At 33.5% G+C, this 19883-nt stretch overlaps 1 protein-coding gene across 1 annotated transcript in view; it reads right to left on the bottom strand.

Moving 5' to 3' along the window:
- LOC145296058 (monocarboxylate transporter 2-like) overlaps window positions 1-19883 on the bottom strand; it is a 166654-nt gene that overhangs the window by 137572 nt on the left and 9199 nt on the right. Inside the window, exon 2 of the mRNA XM_080142125.1 lies at window positions 12966-13222. Coding sequence (XP_079998251.1) covers window positions 12966-13222 — 257 coding nt within the window. The remainder of the gene's footprint in view (window positions 1-12965; window positions 13223-19883) is intronic.

Genomic DNA, 19883 nt, shown 5'->3' with positions numbered 1-19883 from the left:
ATCCCACCGTCTCTCACACTTCTCTCTCTGAGTACCTAACCTCTCCCCACCCATTATGTTTTCTGTATTTTTTGTTTTTATTTTACTGTCCCTATATATTGCCTTATAATATAATTACCCTTTTTCTACAAATTTAAAAGTTGTTATTTTACCCATTAATTTATTTTATTTTTAACATCACGTGATTACTCTCGAAACAAAGACTTGTGTGAACTTTTCTCCAAATTTAATTAATTTGGCTTATATAAGCCAAATTAATTAAATTAAAGCAGCATCGCCTGACGAAGTCTCTAGTTATTTACAACTAGTTGACTGAAACATATCGATGACTGTGTAGCTATGCCTAATTGCAAAGATGAATATAGTTATTATCTTTAAAATTTGAACCAATCAAGATAATCAAAAGCTCAATATACTAGACAGAGTAATTAAAGAAATAAAAGATACATGATGAAAATAAAATTAAATACATTGCAATATTTACTGATTCATCAAATTCAAACAATAATGAAAAATCCTTAATCCATAGATTTGTAAAGATATGCATATTTAATCAGTGGATAAGCGTAAGTAAAAATACATTAATTGTTAACATGAATTTGAAAATATATAAAAATTATATAAGAAACTTTGCAAAAAATAACATGAATTTTCAACAGAATAACAAATAAAAGTCTATTAAGCATAATTAGTCAATCAAATAATTCCTGAAACAATCCGTGAAGAATCTGGAATCCAAGTGTAAATTTCAGCATAAAAAACTTTGTTAACATTTGAAAAATCAATTAATTAATGAAGTTGTATTCAGTAATATTCACAATGAAGAGCAAGCAATCTCAGATGTAAAGAGATTATCGTAAAATTCAAAATATCAACAAGCCCAATGAAATAGTACCCTACAAGTCCAAAACTCATCAACAATGCAATTATATATATATATATATATATATATATATATATATATATATATATATATATATATCCATTCACGTGTAATCACCTTTTTCTTCACCATATTCCATCTGCTTCAATTTTTGTTATCAAGTAAGATCTTTGACTTACTTGCAGTTTCATCAGATACTTTTGTATGCAAAGTCTGATCGAACATTGTGCTAATTCCTACCCTCTGATGAGAAGGAAAGTATTTCTTCGAAACTCCGTGGATTAAGGACTATCCACTTATTAAGTGTTTCCTTTTCAGATTAAATATGTTTTTAACTCTTTTTCAAAGTGTTTTTTTAACATGTTTTATTAACGTGGCCAGTGGGAGAGAAATGACATGAGTATGATATGTTGGATGTATAAGGCAAACCTTAAAGGCAAGCTCAAATCTGATGAACTCAAAAGGAAGATTTAATCTGTACAGTATATGGAGATATGTGCATAACATGAAATTTTCATTTTATTTCTATTGCAGCTATGGTCAGTTAGCGTTTGTAGCTCATATAAGTTGTTTTCTTGAGGATTTCAGCAGTTTTCATCATTACCGTCTGTTGTATAATCTCAGTCTTCCCCTTGATTTCGATTTATCTACATGTTTTTTCTATGTTCTTTGAACTATTTTTAGTGCTCCTACAATTATTGGTATTATATTGATTTTCTTCATGTTCCATTTTCCTTTTATTCTCTGGCAAGTTTTGTATATTTGTTTGATTTTTCTGTTTCTTTGATCCTCACCCTGTTGTCTGCTGAGACGGCAAAATCTATAATTTGGCAGTTTCTTTCCTTCTTTGTTAATTATTATGTCTGGTCTCCTTACTTGGATGAGTTTATCTGTTTGTACCGTCATATCCCAAAGGATTTTGTGATTTTCATTTCCCAGTATTGTCTCCGGTTTATGCCTGTACTGTTTGTCTACATGTTTGAAGTGCAGTCATTTGCATAGTTCCCAGTGTACTGTTTCCCCTATGCAGTTGTGTTTATTCTTGTAATCTTTTTAAGCTAGTTTCGGCTCTTTTGTCCACAGAGTCTACATTTACTGTTTTCCTGGGTTTTATAAATTTTAGCTTTAATGTAATCGCATTGTCTCATGCAGCTGTCAATTGCAATTCCGTTTCCCTGTTCAAATGTCTTTTTCTTAGTCATGTCCACGTGTTTTTGTGATTCTTTTCTATTGCTGTTCTTACGAATCATCTACGTAGCTGTTTCTCTTCCCCATTTTCTTTGCTTGTATTGTTTATTTTTACATTGTCTCTTGTTGCGGAAATCAGTCTTTCTGTGTTCTGTGTGTACTTTTTTAGATCATAATTATTATTATTATTATTTATTATTATTATTATTATTATTATTATTATTATTTATTATTATTATTTATTATTATTATTATTATTAATTTCAGACTTACATTAACAGAACATCAGCTCACAACTTGTTATTATGGTTCAAATCATTAAATGAAAAAATTATTTATACTATTTTAATGAATACTTTTTTATAATACATCTAAATGATTTAATATTAATAACATATTACTAATGGATATTTAGTATCTGTTTATCTGAAGCCGAAACTATACTATCACTTATTAATGTATACTGTTATATACTTTCAGTGCTTAATTAAGGGGAAGGAGTAAAGTAGTATCTTTTCTATAGTTATTAGATTATCCTCACATGCATTACTTCCTTATGGGCGGGGGTAGTGTAGTAGCTGTTCTACTGTAATTTGACCATCCTCTGCGGCATTACCTCTTTCTTGGAGGAGTGGTACATGTCAGCAAGAAACTGTCACAATCACCTATTTTAATGAAATCAACACTCACATTATATGTACTAGAAAAAATATGCAACCTTCAGCAAATAAAAACCAAGGAAAGAATTTGACTCTTTTTTTTCAATGAAACAACAGATATTTATTTACAGGTACTTTCCAGAATAACGCTTTTATTATATAGTCAGGTGGGAGATATATATTATAAAACATGTTATATGTTGTATGTGAATATATTCCATAATGACATACATGTTTAATAGTTGGGTTTTATATTGTATCTGTATATTCGTGTATGTGTAAATACGTGTATGCATATACGTCATATCATTTAGTTGATTGTCTAGTGTGTATATTTTAATATTTATGCAACAGTTCTAACAGGAAACGATTGACGTGGACGTATCGAAACAGTTGTAGACAAACAGTTCTTTTTTTAACAGATGTAAATAACACAACACATACCTGAATTATTTACCAACATTTATTTTCATGATCTGGTCAGCATTTTCAGAGATTACACGTTCTTTACATCTTGGCTGTCCGAAGTGACGCTGCTTCCCACATCATCTTGAGTTGTCCGTTTTCGCTGATGTCCAGAATCTCCCCAAATCTACATACATTACGTGTTTCTTTACGTCACATCATTACGTGTCTCAGACCAACCTAATGTCCCTAATTCAGTTATTTGTTTATGCAAACCCCAAAATAATGTTTCCATCTATTTTCTATTTTCACATTCCTTTTGTGATTTATATGTCAATCATCTTTTCCCCAATTTAATTGTTTATTCTTCTAATCATAATAATTGACCCAGCGACCAGCCATCGCTCAAATCAATTAATAATAATAATAATAATAATAATAATAATAATAATAATGTTTTGACCCTTGGCCCTGCTTGCCACAGTTAACACAGATACTATGCTATGATCAAAGCCCAAAGGGTCATAACATTACACTTTGTCGTTTGTTCGGTCTTTTTTTGGTCTTCTTGTACTCCAATGTGCTTAACAAGGCTTTGCCGTGTCGAACACATGGTACTCTGTCTTTGTTCGATCATGTTTAGGACACATGTTTTCCTGTTTCTCTTGACCAACAGGTGTGACACATCTATCTCTCCTGCCTCTTATCTCAAGGGCGCACTTTTTTTTTCTAATATTTTTCTTTCCTTCTTCCACGCTGTGAAGTCATCTTACACATGATTCGATATTTTCATAAGTTGGCTGCTTCTGCTGCTGCTACTGCTGCTGCTGCCGTATATGCATTTACACTCTGTTACACTAGTGATGATAATAATTTAGTCAAAATTTCCGGGCAATGCCAGATAGGAACAACTAATATAATAACCCTTTTAATGTTAAACGTTCTCTTTAAGATAAGTATAATTAAGCTGTTAAATTTAATGTGCAATGCTAAGTTTCACTTTAACAAGACATTTAATGCTGTTTATAACAGCTTTTTAAATATGAATGCATAGACATAAATAGATCTAATTCTTTTCCTGTCACTGTAATTGTTGTGTTGGCCACATAGTTCTAGTCCAAACGAAAATTAAAATGAGAGTTTCAAATTGTGTGACCGGCATAACAATCATCTTCAACACTGATGATTCCTGCAATAGGATGAAACACATGTGTGTGTGAAATAAAAAAATATTTATTGATTTTATATATGGGTATATGAATTGAACACCTGACCAAACTGACCAAAAATAACCTTCTTAGTGACACACAATATGGTTCCCGCTCTGCTAGATTTACTGCAGATGTGCTTACAGTTATATCTCATAGGATTAGCGAATCTCTTGATGGAGGCAACCTTTCTAGGGCAATTGCTTTTGACATATCAAAGGCCTTTGATAGATTATGGCATAAAGGTTTACTTCACAAGATCTCCAGCTATGGTATAGCTGGAAATGTCTTTTCAATTATTAAATCATTTCTCTCTGATAGGTTCATAAGAGTAGTAGTTGATGGGCAGAAATCAGAAGCTTACAGTATTAATGCTGGAGTCCCTCAGGTGTCCATCCTGGGCCCAACTCTCTTCCTGATCTACATTAATGATCTTCCAAATCACATTCTTACATCATTCCTAGACATTTATGTTAATGACAATACTATCTATGGTAGCACATCTAAGACCGTAAACAACCAAGTTCTCTCTGACTCTCTCTCCTCTGATCTTGAGCACATAGTACAATGAGGAAAGGAGTGGCTGATTACTTTTAATGCATCTAAAACCAAGCTTTTCTCTTTACATCATCAACGTTCTGATCCCCATCTGGCATCAATTGAAATGGATGGCTCTCGTCTTCGGGAGGCGTCATGTTTTGACAAGCTTCTGGTTTTGAACTTTACTCCTGATCTTAAATGAAACACATACATTAAATCCGTTGCCAAGGCTGCTGAAAAAATGGTGGGATCCTTCTATCGATCCAGTAGATATCTCATTGCTGATGCAATTCTCTATCTATATAAGAGCCAGGTACGTCCAAGGATGGAGTACTGTTGCCACATCTGAGCAGGAGCTGCTAGAAAGGATTTATCCTGCCTTCATAGAGATCAAAATAGACTTCGTAGCCTCGAAGGGGATGTCCTTTTTCTCTTCCCTGCAACCATCTCACAGAAGAGATGTTACGAGTTTGTCTATACTTTATCGTTATTTTCATGGCAAGTGCTCGACTGAGCTCTGTCTATGGTCATTCCTTGCCAAACTTTCACAAGAAACACTCGTCTAGCAGAAAACACTATCAGCAATTCCCTACACACTTTATCTGTGCCTAAACCTAAATGTAGATTCCATGAACAAAGCTTCTTTCTTAGAACTGCACGCCTGTGGAACTGTCTTCCGTTTTTCTGCTTTCCAGCTGACTACAATATGGTTGTCTTCAAGTCCAACGTAAACAAGTTCTTGATGAGCCATTCCACTTAAGTTGACAAATTTACCGCATTTCCATTACTAACAATTACTATATTGTCCAATTGACTACTGTACACTCTTAACCCTTATCCTCGAGTGGTCTATGGACCTTGATAAGTGGTGATTCCCATGTAAAAATAAAGAAAAACTAACATATGATTTCTCCTCCTTATTTCCCCTCTTTTTTACTTCCCTTTACTTTCTTAAAAAAATATAAAATTTGAAAAAAAATTGTAAATTTGCATCTGAAAACAGTCGAGATTAATGGATTTCTTCAAAAGAAATCACAGCCAATATATATATATATATATATATATATATATGGATGCACATATCGAAGTATGCTTATAGAAACAAATAAAATTATACAATAATACAATATATGGATGCACATATCGAAGTATGCTAATAGAAACAAATAAAATTATACAATAATACAATATATGGATGCACATATCGAAGTATGCTTATAGAAATAAATAAAATTATACAATAATACAATATATGGATGCACATATCGAAGTATGCTTATAGAAACAAATAAAATTATACAACAATACAATAATACAATATATGGATGCACATATGTATCGAAGTATGCTTATAGAAATAAATAAAATTATACAACAATTTTTGTTACTGATCACTAGAAACACTTGAGTTTCATTGAATTGACATCTAGAAAACCACTGCAAGGCAATCATAACACGTGGTCTATTATCCTAGTGAATGTCTACCTACTTATAAAATGCAACTTCAAAGTCATATTAGGTAACGCTTTGACTGAAGATAATAATTATCTTACAACAGACATGATGCAACATGGCCGTGATAATAATGTACTAGAATGATGAAAGAGGAAATAATGATTACTTTATTTGTAAATCACATGACACAAATCGCATTTCGTTTTCATGAGATATTACGTTGCATGATTGAAATGTGTCTTTACATCATAATGAGAGGCTTGGTCATCTGAAGGTCACATTTCAACTTGAAATAACATTTTTTTCAATAAATATGCTTAGTGTATGGATGCTTCTTATATACGTCCAAATCTTTTTATAAGAACTTATGTATGTACCCCATAGATCTGTCATATGTAAGTTTGAAATAGCATTTTCAACGTTGTGTTAAGTTTAAAGTTAGAATTGACTTGGTTTGTATTATTTGCATTATTCAAGTTATTATTCTCATCTTGATCCTATTCTCACAACGTTTTGACCGATGTAACCTCCAAACTTTTTCAGGTATGTATTGTCAAACTCAGAAATCGTTCTGTTGAACTCAGGAATCTGTATGGAATTTAGAACGGAACCCTTTATTTAATCAACAAGGTGGCTTAATCTTGTTTCATCAGCCATCATAATTTGTGATTATATTCTTAGTATCACCTACACTGAGGATTGAATCTTCAACCTCCAGAAGACTGTCACTTAAAACTGATTATTACTTAGCATTTTATTTGTTACACCATAAGTTCTTTATGGTTACATCGTCCTAAACATTTTGAGAATAATATCCAAGATGAGAAAAATAGTTATAAAATTAAAATAATATAAATTATCATTCATTATCACAAAAATTCCAATATGTCTTACTTAAGTTTGAAATGGCATTTTCGATGGTTTGTCACATTTAAGTTTGTTGATATTTTATAAGTAAATTCATAGACGTTCACCTGCAGACATTCACCTGGCATCTGATAGGGTGCCCCATCCCCAGCAAGAACAAAAGAAGAAAAAAAAATTATACTAATTGACTAAATGAGAACATCTTTTAGTTTTTTACAATTTTATACATTCAAACGCTATAAGCAACACACACACACACACACACACACACACACACACACACACACACACACACACACACACACACACACACACACACACACACACACACACACAATGCCTAAACTTTTCACATGCATATACACATGGACATGAAGACCTTTCATTACAAAAACTGGAAGAAAAGACCAACCAATACCGTATCAATTATTTTCTTGATGAATTCATCTAGGATTATATAGATAAAGAAGGCTCTATAGAATGGTTAAAAAGAGGATCGTCCCACTATAAACAGAAGAGGATTATAATGGCTGCCGAAAATCAAGGATTGATGACCAATAGTATTAAGAAAATGACTGGTCTCAGCAGTGACCACAGGACAGAGGTTCTGCCACACAGAAGTAGAGAGGGGGACGGTTACTATACAACACGGCACAATAAATCATCTGCAAAAAGTTGGATACCGAATTTAATACTATATCCTGGTAACATACCAGATATAACAGTCAGAAATGAGTCATGCACCATTCACCATGACTATGAAATTCTTACAGATATGTACCTAGAAAACGGAACTATTAAACCTGACATAATGATCAGTGAGAAGAAGGAGAAAAATTAACCTTAGTAGAAGTTAGTGTCCCCAATGATACTGGGTTAAACAGAGCCGAGAGGGAAAAGATAATGAAATACAAACGTCTTATGTATGACATGAAAAGATAATGAAATACAAACGTCTTATGTATGACATGAAAAGATAATGAAATACAAACGTCTTATGTATGACATGAAAAGATAATGAAATACAAACGTCTTATGTATGACATGAAAAGATAATGAAATACAAACGTCTTATGTATGACATGAAAAGATAATGAAATACAAACGTCTTATGTATGACATGAAAAGATAATGAAATACAAACGTCTTATGTATGACATGAAAAGATAATGAAATACAAACGTCTTATGTATGACATGAAAAGATAATGAAATACAAACGTCTTATGTATGACATGAAAAGATAATGAAATACAAACGTCTTATGTATGACATGAAAAGATAATGAAATACAAACGTCTTATGTATGACATGAAAAGATAATGAAATACAAACGTCTTATGTATGACATGAAAAGATAATGAAATACAAACGTCTTATGTATGACATGAAAAGATAATGAAATACAAACGTCTTATGTATGACATGAAAAGATAATGAAATACAAACGTCTTATGTATGACATGAAAAGATAATGAAATACAAACGTCTTATGTATGACATGAAAAGATAATGAAATACAAACGTCTTATGTATGACATGAAAAGATAATGAAATACAAACGTCTTATGTATGACATGAAAAGATAATGAAATACAAACGTCTTATGTATGACATGAAAAGATAATGAAATACAAACGTCTTATGTATGACATGAAAAGATAATGAAATACAAACGTCTTATGTATGACATGAAAAGATAATGAAATACAAACGTCTTATGTATGACATGAAAAGATAATGAAATACAAACGTCTTATGTATGACATGAAAAGATAATGAAATACAAACGTCTTATGTATGACATGAAAAGATAATGAAATACAAACGTCTTATGTATGACATGAAAAGATAATGAAATACAAACGTCTTATGTATGACATGAAAAGATAATGAAATACAAACGTCTTATGTATGACATGAAAAGATAATGAAATACAAACGTCTTATGTATGACATGAAAAGATAATGAAATACAAACGTCTTATGTATGACATGAAAAGATAATGAAATACAAACGTCTTATGTATGACATGAAAAGATAATGAAATACAAACGTCTTATGTATGACATGAAAAGATAATGAAATACAAACGTCTTATGTATGACATGAAAAGATAATGAAATACAAACGTCTTATGTATGACATGAAAAGATAATGAAATACAAACGTCTTATGTATGACATGAAAAGATAATGAAATACAAACGTCTTATGTATGACATGAAAAGATAATGAAATACAAACGTCTTATGTATGACATGAAAAGATAATGAAATACAAACGTCTTATGTATGACATGAAAAGATAATGAAATACAAACGTCTTATGTATGACATGAAAAGATAATGAAATACAAACGTCTTATGTATGACATGAAAAGATAATGAAATACAAACGTCTTATGTATGACATGAAAAGAAATCGGAATCTTAGGAAGATCTCCATCATTCTAGTAATTGTAGAACAAACCGGAGCCACGAAAAAGAATTTCAAAAACTACCTGGCAAATATACCTGGTGAACCAAGTGCAAGATAGATACAAACAGTTGCACTTAAAGGGATTGGTTAGAATCTTTAAAAACATCTCTAGGTTGAAATGTATGAGATAGTGGTTGAACGTTTGGCACCCTGAAAGATGCTCCACCATAGCTAGAACAAATAAAAAAAACAGAAAAAAAAACAGAAAACAAACAGAAAACAAACATAAAACAAACATGAACAGACATAAACACTTATCATCTTGGAACATTCTAGGAACTCAGCTTTTCAAACAATTTATTCACACAAAAAATAATTCTAAACTAATTGTAAACTTGTACGTATATAAAAATGTTGCGTTTTTCGAACACGTTTTATCTCTTTTATTCAACATTTTTCTTATTATCCATTTTTTAACATTTATTGCGTTATAATAACCAGCGTGGGTCTATTCAAATTCTATTAACCAACTGCATGTGCAAAAACACTCAAATCATGACCAAAAATACTCAAGAAAAATACATTTTTGTACAAACTGACCCTCAACGAAATATTTACCAACAAACGAAAAATTTTGGTCACGTTATACTATGTATTTACAAACAAACGAAAAATTTTGGTCACATTATATGGTGTTGTATACTATGTATGCAAGCTCAAAAATTATTTTTGACTTTTAAACAAAAATCCTTGTTTCAGTCGATTATCAAGGATAAAAATGTCAATATTCCATCAGTTAAACTCAAAAGAAGACAGCCTTACAATACAATCTTACCCTCAATTTCTCTGCAACCTCTTCAGGGCTAGGAATAACAAATTATTATTTTCAACTCATTCGCAAACTGTCTCATACCCATTCACATACTGACCAAAGGCTGCACACATACAATACTTACTGCTATGTACTCACATACTGTCACAAGCATAGACACACCGACAAAAGTAGAACACACACTATACCCAATCCTCTCACACCCATGTACACACTGACAAAAAAAAACGAGAATAGACACACACACTTCGAACATTCATATATTGCTCACTTCAAACTATTCAACTTTTCAAAATAAACAATTTATTTATACATAAAATGACTTTCAACTAATTTTAAATTTGTACTTATATAAATAGATTGCATTTATTTTATTTGTTTTTAACATGTTTTATCTTTTTATTCAATATTTTTATCCATTTTCCAATGCTTACTACATTTTAATTGCTACTCTGGGTTTTGGTGAATTTTAAACACGCTAACATCATTATACAATATCCAAGCTAAAATCAACCTTACTACACCCACTTTTTCTTGATGCAAACAATTTAGCACGAGCTTAATGGATGACTCAACGGGTCAAATTCTTTTCTTGTGATAAAAAGAATGAATAAATCTTAAAATGATTATCCCTAAACCTTTCTGTTATTTCGCTTATTAAAAAGGCCTATTTTTTTAAATTATATTTTCACCCCAAACAAGGCACGTTGTCACTTTGATGTAGGGGGCTACTATCAGGGATATAAGCTACAGGGGTACTATGTAGGGAGTTGGGCAGCAAGATGTCTGTTCACGTTACACTTGAACTTCTGCATGTCAATACAGTTGGGGAAGCAGGGACCAAAGTCTAGCAGTTCTGGGGAAGTAACTACTGGAGTAGAAGGCTCTCTTACATCTAGGGATCTCTACTGTGAAGGGGTGGGATTTAGCTGCTTGTCGGTTTTGTCGGGGGTATTTATGTCGAGGAGGTACAAGTGCTTGCAGTTTATCAGAGCATTCACCGTTAAAGTACTTGTAGAACAGGCAGAGGGATGCAACATTTCGTCGATGGGACAGAGGCTGAGCTTAGATGACAGTTTAGGATCTATCAGGTTGGCAACTTTCTTTTGAACCTTGTCTAGGAGCGAGAGACTAGTGGCAAATGCATCAGGCCAAATATGACAACAATACTCCATACATGAGCGAATGGTGGCCTTATAGAAATACAGGATACTTTCGGGCGTTAGTACTGCTATTTATGTAATAATTCTTCATTTGAAATGCAAACAAAAGAATTTACTACTTTAATGGCATTTCTAATTATAAAAATGGTATTTTAATAAAAGTTTATGATATTGGCGATATGATTTGTGAATTAAATTATATTGTACATATAATGGACCACATGGGACAAGTTTCATGAGTTTTTTCTCATCTCATCCAGTTGTTAACTTTCACTTATTACTTGGGGTCAAGTTTACAACAGTGTATATGTTTGTAGTGCCATGTTACATGCAAGCAAATGCCACTAACTCAGTCTTTCTGAAGATGCAGAGGAATTACAGGACTATGGTTCAGTTGATTTACGGTGTACATCTTAATAACAGAGTTGGTTCTAACTCCCTTTTCTTGAGGCTGAAGGTACCCAGACTTACACAAATATGCTGAACAAAACTATGGTTTTTAGAATAAGAGACAATGAAATGCAGTTTCATTCTATATTCAAAAGCAACTTTATTTGTCATCTTCATTAGTAGCGTGTACACAAGAGAAACGGGTTGGTAGGAGAGTTCAGTGTTCGTGCACACTTGTATTGATAGCAGTAGTGAAAAGAGTTCCTGATGTGGAGATGAAGATTAGATATAGGTTAGGCCTGTTGAAGAAGAAAGAAAGAGAAAGGTGTTCAGTGTTGTAGGAGCGTGCGTCTGATAGTAGAGACGGGGCAAAAGGTTAGTGTCTAGTGGTAGGAAAGAGTATGCGTGTGAAACGCATGTGGAAACAAGTTTTCACAATAGCCATATTGGCTTGTTGTACTCATGTTAGCCTGGGCCAAAAGTCCCAAGTGAGGTCTGCTGCCAGAAAGAGAAAGAGGGTTTGTGATTTCGCCTTTTATGTACTTGGTCACGTGATTAAGAACTGGCTTGTGATTGGACAAGTCAAGAAGAAAATGGATTTCAAATCTCGAACCGCGAGAATTAGCTCCTGCTTGTGATTGTTGCCAGTTCGTCTGCTAAAGGTTATATAAATTAATCTACATGCATCTCAGTTGATATCAAGCAAAGAAAGAGAAAGATTTGGAATGACTTAATAAAATATTGATCTCAAGCAATTGGCACATTAAAACCAACTTAAATGGTAGTTTCATAGAGAAAGTCACTTCATGCCAGCATGACCAACGTGCAACCTACATCTAATCAGGAAAACATTAAACCAAAATATATTTTGCATAGTATGCTTCACAACCAAAATATTTTTTGCATAGTATGCTTCACAACCAAAATAAGAGGAATTTGAGATTGCTTTACTAACCTCCAGAAGTGATGAGTCCAGTAGCTACAGAAACAATGGTAGCTGCTTCTGCATTGCTACTGTGGAATGTAAGTTTGAATTCTGGATAAAGTACTCCGAGCGAGAATGGCAGTCCCACCGAAATGAATACATTGAGGGATATACAAGTGAAAACCAGAAACTGGTGGAATGTAACATCTTTGCATGGTCGTCTACAGTGTTTGTGTTTTGAGCCGAGAATTTCTGATTCTGGCGTGGCGTCGTGAGCATCTTTTGAACTGCAAAGAAAAATGAAATCAGATTCCTATAAAAACACAGATCATATGAACACATGTAATCTTCACAATCACATCATCGACATGAAAAAAAAGCAATTTTCTTTTTGAAGTATTCCAATAGTCATAAAACTTTACTTTTAAATGTTACTATTATGCATATTACCAGTTTAAATCATCGACATCATCATCAGCAGCAGCAGCATCATTATCATCCCCGTCCTTAGTTTTTTTTTGTTTTACATGCTGCCATGCATTGTATAGATTTAAGAAAGTGACTTTCAAACGAACCTATCTCTGGTCAGGTTATATTCATCTGATCCATTTTTATCGCTTCTCATATGTTTTCCTTTGCCTCTTCCTGTGAAATGAACCTGCTATCTCAACTGTTCTACATCTACTAACCCAAGAACTCTTATCCATTCTTTCAACTTGGCTATACTATCGAAGTCTCCTGTTCTGCACACATTTCCTATACTTTCTCTACTTTCATATACTCAGACTTAATCTTCTTTTAAGGTCACCATCAAGCCTATTTTTAAGGTTTACATTACACATCCATACTATTATTCTCATATCATTTCTCCCCATGCAATTCATGTCCTCAACCATCACCAGTCAGTTTTCACTTCAATACATCTTTAGACTGTATACACATGCCTGATAGATTCTTTCCTTGGTCAACAGTGGTAAGGCTCTTCTGGTTAGTAATGGCAAAACTTGTCACTGTATTAAACTATGACAGCATAAAACGCTCACAATGTTGACATTTTGTTGTAGCATAAAAAGTAAGATTCGTGAAGCATTAAAAATCAACATAATGAGGCAAGATGGAGTCACCTGTAGCAATACTGTGTAATAATTCTAAGATGTTATTGTTATTGTTTAGCACTTTGGTCCCAGCAGTTTATCCAGATGGCAGCTCATCACATTTTCGATTGGGTAAAATGTGATATAGACAAACAATCAGAATTGTGCATTTTGATACAATCAAGTGAATATCAAATGATTTAGAAATCATTGCTGCTGCTGCTGCTGTTTTTGTTGTTGTTGTTGTAGTAGTAGTAGTAGTAGTAGTAGTAGTAGTAGTAGTAGTACGACACATCAGAAATATGTAACATGGATGGCCAGAGCAAGAACGCAGTCTACTAAGGAGATTTCCAGAGGTGTTCAGCTGGAGGGCGATGAATGTGGAGACAATCGTAGATAGCATGCTCTGTGCTCGCCTTCTCCACACTGCAGTTTTTACAAATAGTGTAAACCACCTGGTTTATTTTTTGCAATTCGTGACCACTTCACAGATGACTCAGTGCCATCTGTTGCTTAGCTTTGTCTCTATCAAATGGTTCAGTTTCTCTACTTAGTGATGCAGTTGATTCTATTGTGAAATGCTGTTCACCTCTAGTCATTCCTCTTTAGTAGTCAATCTCAGCCTAATCTGTAGCAGGCTCCTTTTTGGCTTGGACATCTGCAAGTTCATTACGATGATGCTACAATGGCAAGGATATCAAATGAAGGTTACATAGTGCCTTTGCATTGAAAGCGTCTATCAGGTATATGCATGCATCATTGTTGTGGATGGAAGCCCTGGAAACATTGCAGAACTGATAGGCTGTCACAGATCACTCTGGCTTTTGAAGATGCTATTCGGCAAGGATGATCTCAAAGGTTTTTCTGCTTAGAAGGAAGAACAATATCTACCAGTTCATATAGCAAAAAAACGGTGATGCCGGGGGTCACTTGGATGGTCTGTGGTAATGATGATTCCATCACCAGTTGTGTTACTGCTTGTTGCTGACTTGTCTGTGTAGATGATGAGGTCGTAGGTGTCCCAACCACCTTCCAGTCTTTGTAGGGCCCCCTTCTTGTCAGTTTCCACATCTCCGGGCTTTCTCCTGGTTGTCTCAAAGATTATCTGTCTCCATCCAAGGAAGGAGAGGCTCTGGCGATGGTAGCAATTGCGTTGATCTGGAAATGGGGCTCCAAGTTGCACATGCCTTCTCTTGCCAACTGTGTTTTTTTGTACACTGCTGACTTTCTTGATGGCTATATGGTAGCATAGATTTTCTGAGTGTTGCCACAGCGACTTCTCCAGGGTTATCGCGCTCAGCTGGGTGAATTTTGTCTTGATGATTAAAAGACTCACAAAGCTGAAATTTATCCAACATTTTAAATCTAATTTATATGTGATCATTTCCCTATGGATAGCTGTTTCCACGACTATTTTCTGTGTCTTGTTGACGTAGCTCATACCATATGACTTCCAGTCATCCGGAGATATAAAAAAGATGTGCAGAACATGCAGGAGAGTGTGTATTGAAACTTGTAGCTAAGATATTATTTGTAAATACATCTTGTTCCACAACTTAATAAAGTAGTTATGTATATTTTCTCTGTTTTATCGTTCTTTATACTACAATATAACACTTTCATAAAATAAACTCCTTTTTGTATCTTACAAACGATATAACACTTTTATAAAGTAAACTCCTTGTTTTTATACCTTACACATGATATAACACTTTCATTAAATAAACTCTTTGTTTTTATACCTTACACACGCATTGTATTCTTTTTTTTTTTTTTTTTTTCACATTCATTCCGGTTTGGTTTTATTACTCACTAATGTGGGTTATGTGATACAGTACATTCATCGTCACTTATATTACAATACACAGTCACTTTGTAACTTAAATTTTGTTTAAACAAGATTGTCATTAAAATGTCAGTTGTCTTCTACAGACTTGTTTAACTTATTGTGAGAAAGTTTTTCACAGTTCCTTTTTTTGTTTTAGAATTGTCTGTTTTTAAAAATAGATCGTCGCCTTCCTTTGAGGGAAAAGATATGATATGATCAAGTTTACTTAAATACTTGTCATGGTCTCATGTTACCGTTCTTTTGTTTACAATTAGAACGAAGCAAATGCAAACATGCTGGTGCCAAAACTTAACACTCTCGGAAATACGTCACAACCATGTGGCTTAAAAAAATAGCAATAACTTTTTCTGTGACAACAAAGAAAAAACACAAAACTGAATTTTTTGCAACAAAACAAAGTAACAAACTTTTTAATTTGGAGTGGAGAATAAAGTATACACATGCAATAAACGCCACAGACATTTTTGCATGTAAGAAATCCTGTCTAAAATTTATAACAGCACCCTGTTTTTTGCTGCCAGACGACTGTAGCATGAACAGCTTTCCATGAAACAAGCGGCTTTCACAGTGAATCTCCAGATCAGTTTGGGAGTTAGGAGCACTCTCATCCTAATTTGACTCTTGTCAAGTTGGTGTTTCAAGTCGCCGTGGGGACCAGGAGTGGCAGAATGTGATGCACACTGCACTCACCACTGCTGTCTGCCTCCTGCGACATACCCTCACAGCCTGCCACTTCAGTTCCTGAACCTGCTTCAACCCTGGCTCACTTCCAATGACTAGTTCATTTCTGCAGTTTCCAGTGACTCCAGCTCACTCTTGCGACTCCAAATTACTTTTACAGCACCTCAAGCTCACTCCTCCAGCTTTCGGCGGCTCCAGCTTATTTACTCTTGCAGCACCTCCAGCTCACTCCTGCAGCTCAAACACTTCCAGCTACCTGCTCCAAGGTTCACTAACTTCCAGGTACCTGTTCCAGTGCTCATTGACATCCAACTACTCATTCCAGTGTTCACTGACATCCGGCTACCAGTTCTTACCTCAAGGACCCAAGAATCTCAACCTCACAAGACGCCCGTTCTCACTCCAGCTGATTCTGAATCCATTGCTACACATTTTACCTTTTTCTTGGTAAATAATAAAACATAATTTTCTTGGTAAATAATTGTTGTGGTTGCAAGGTTGAACAATAATTAGTAAGGAAATACAATGAAGACGCAAACAACAAGATAACGCAATAATAAGTGTATTAAAGAAAATGTATATTTACAATATGTACAAATGACGGTGTCGAGTCAGAGAGTCTTGGTGGGAGGACATGTACGCTCTTCGGCGTCACTTCCGGTGGCATTTGAGTAAGACACACTAAGGCCAACCTAGGCTTGCCATTTATAGTGTTATGTTATTCGCATATGCAAATAAGTGGTTGCCACCACAACAATAATAAAGCATAATATCCTATCATCTTAAACCAAACATCTGTGTTTGCCATCCTTTGCTATTGCCGCTACAAACCTTGCCTTGTATCTACTTTATTAGTTGTACGGTCGATTGACACCTTCCGACGTTTTGACCCTCCGCAACATACTTGAATTACTGAAGTACCCGAGATTGAATATATGAAGAAAAATAACAAGGCTTGTGAACAACTTTTAAAAACATACATCAAATTTACTTGCACACACATACATTGAAATATACGTTAACTATTTAATCCTTTGAAAACTTAGCTTTTGCTTTGAAAATATGTTCAAAGTTGATTGTGCGTGCAAAATTAAAGTAAATGTATTTTTGATTGAAAAAAATAACAATAAAAACATGGTCGGTGGAGATTAAAACATTGAAGTAAATTAGAAATTGTAGATTTTTAAAAATTAAATTCGAATTTTATTTCAAGACATCATCATCATCATTTCTGCACCATTCTACAATGAATGGGTCACTTATTCAAACAACCCGTTTATTAGATGGATAAGAAAGTCGACCTAGGAAATAATATTAAAAAGGAAATAACTCTTACACCGTAAACGTTGCCAAAAGACAACTGGAAGCATGATTTATGTCCCTTTCATTTTTACCAGAGGACAACAAAATAGAAACATCTAATCAAGGGCGTTCACCGACATCAGCTCAGCAATAATTAAAACCTCATTTCATAGTAATTTTCTCATCTATAAATTGTTGATCATTCATTATTGTTGATCTACATAGAATTGTTTTCATTTTTTTTCATATTTTCAATGATGTGTGAGAGAATGAGTGCCTTCCATTGAGTTTTTCACTAATGAACATAATATATTTGATATGTACGTGCAAAATGGCTGACTAGGTAGGGGACCTGGTTTGGAACGCCGGCTAATCATAATATTTTTTAAAGGCAGCAGTCAAATATATTTGATTGCTGCCGTTAAGCTTAAATAAAAAAAAATAAGAAATTTATTTTCTATCTGTCATTTAAAAGTTTCTCAATTACTTTTGAATTTAAAACTAAAATAAGTCTGCCATTTTAATACTATATTTTTTACGGTTATAATAACATTAACTTATATTAAAGTTAAATCATGTAATACATGGAGGAGGGGGGGTAATTCTATTGTGCGCTTTGGCTCGTATGAGAAAACAGAAAATGCTTTAAGTGGAAAGTAATTTCTGGCTTGAATTGAAATTTAAGTTCCAGAAGAATGGAGGACGTCTGTGGGTCATTTTTAACAAGAGTCAACAAAACAGAAAAGAACTGAAAAAAAAAACAACAACAAAAAACAAAACAAAACAAAACAAGTAATAATAAATGTTACCAAAGACAATAGAAATTATTCTTCCACCTACTTGGATAAGTTTTTTTTGTGTTAAGCGATTTTGGATTAAAAGCAACAGTAATAATCTCAAGTCTGTGAAGTTTGAACAAAAAAATGGTAGTGTCTTTACAGCCAGTCGGACCTCTGATAATCACTCAAGAAATTAAACAAAATACAGATATAACATGACATTTTCTCGTGATTGGAGACACTTATTGATTGTGTTTTTACCAGTATTTTGTTTAATTTTCGATTTTTGAGCGATTTTCGAAGTTGTACCTGGATGCCCCCCCCCCTCCAAAATGCTTTAAAATAAATTAAAACAAAAAACTTATAGACAGAAAACTAACTTAACCTGCCTTTGGTAACATTTATTTGTTGTATATTTAGTTTTTTCACTGTTTTGTTTGTTGGCTATTGTTAAAAATGTTCCGTTTGTGTTTTCACACACCTCTGTCGAATCAAAGAAGGAACTAAGAAGACAACAGAAGATCGTTTTTTACTCTACTTTAATGCTGTTAATGGAAAAATAAAATTGAGATTCATCTTTGTCAGCCTATGGTTATCTCGCTCCCACAATGGGGAAGATGTGACACAAAGTCGGGAAAGTGGGATTTGAAAGTGAGTGATAATGTTACATTAAACTTATATACAAAACTGATCCCTCAATCTAAATTCTAAATTAACTTCTGTTTTTTTTTTTTTTACCTAAGTTTTTCAGACTAACTAGTGTTAGGATGATTAATCACATACCGGGAATCAGAAAAAGTGAGACTTTTGTGGGCATCAGAATTGAAAAAATTATAGCCTTATTTCTGATTCTAAAAATGATTCTTTAAAATTTAAAAATTTTTTTGACAATAAAAACTGAAACAAACATGATGTGTTTATTTATTAGAATATTGTTTATTTATATCATAAGACACATTTAAGACATTTCTAGCATAAGCCATGAGATCACAGGTTAGGAATCTCATTGACAAATTTAATATAGACCCTCAAAGTTTAACAGATTTTTTTTTTAATAGCAAATTGAGTAAATATTCTAGAGTTTACTTGCCTACTTCCTGATCAAATCTGTTAAAATCTTCAAATTTCTTTTCGCTAAACTTCTATATGAGCCTCTCAGAGAGATCATCGTTAATATTATGAGATTTACAATGCTGAAACAAGTTTTACTTTTTAGTTTGCTGGCATCGTTTTGACATACTTA

This window comes from Euprymna scolopes, chromosome 16 (assembly GCF_053919585.1).
Source record: "Euprymna scolopes isolate OS-2025 chromosome 16, ASM5391958v1, whole genome shotgun sequence".
Classification (NCBI taxonomy): Eukaryota; Metazoa; Mollusca; class Cephalopoda; order Sepiida; family Sepiolidae; genus Euprymna; species Euprymna scolopes.
Note: the sequence above shows the minus strand (reverse complement) of the source record. Positions and strands in the feature narration are given on the sequence as shown.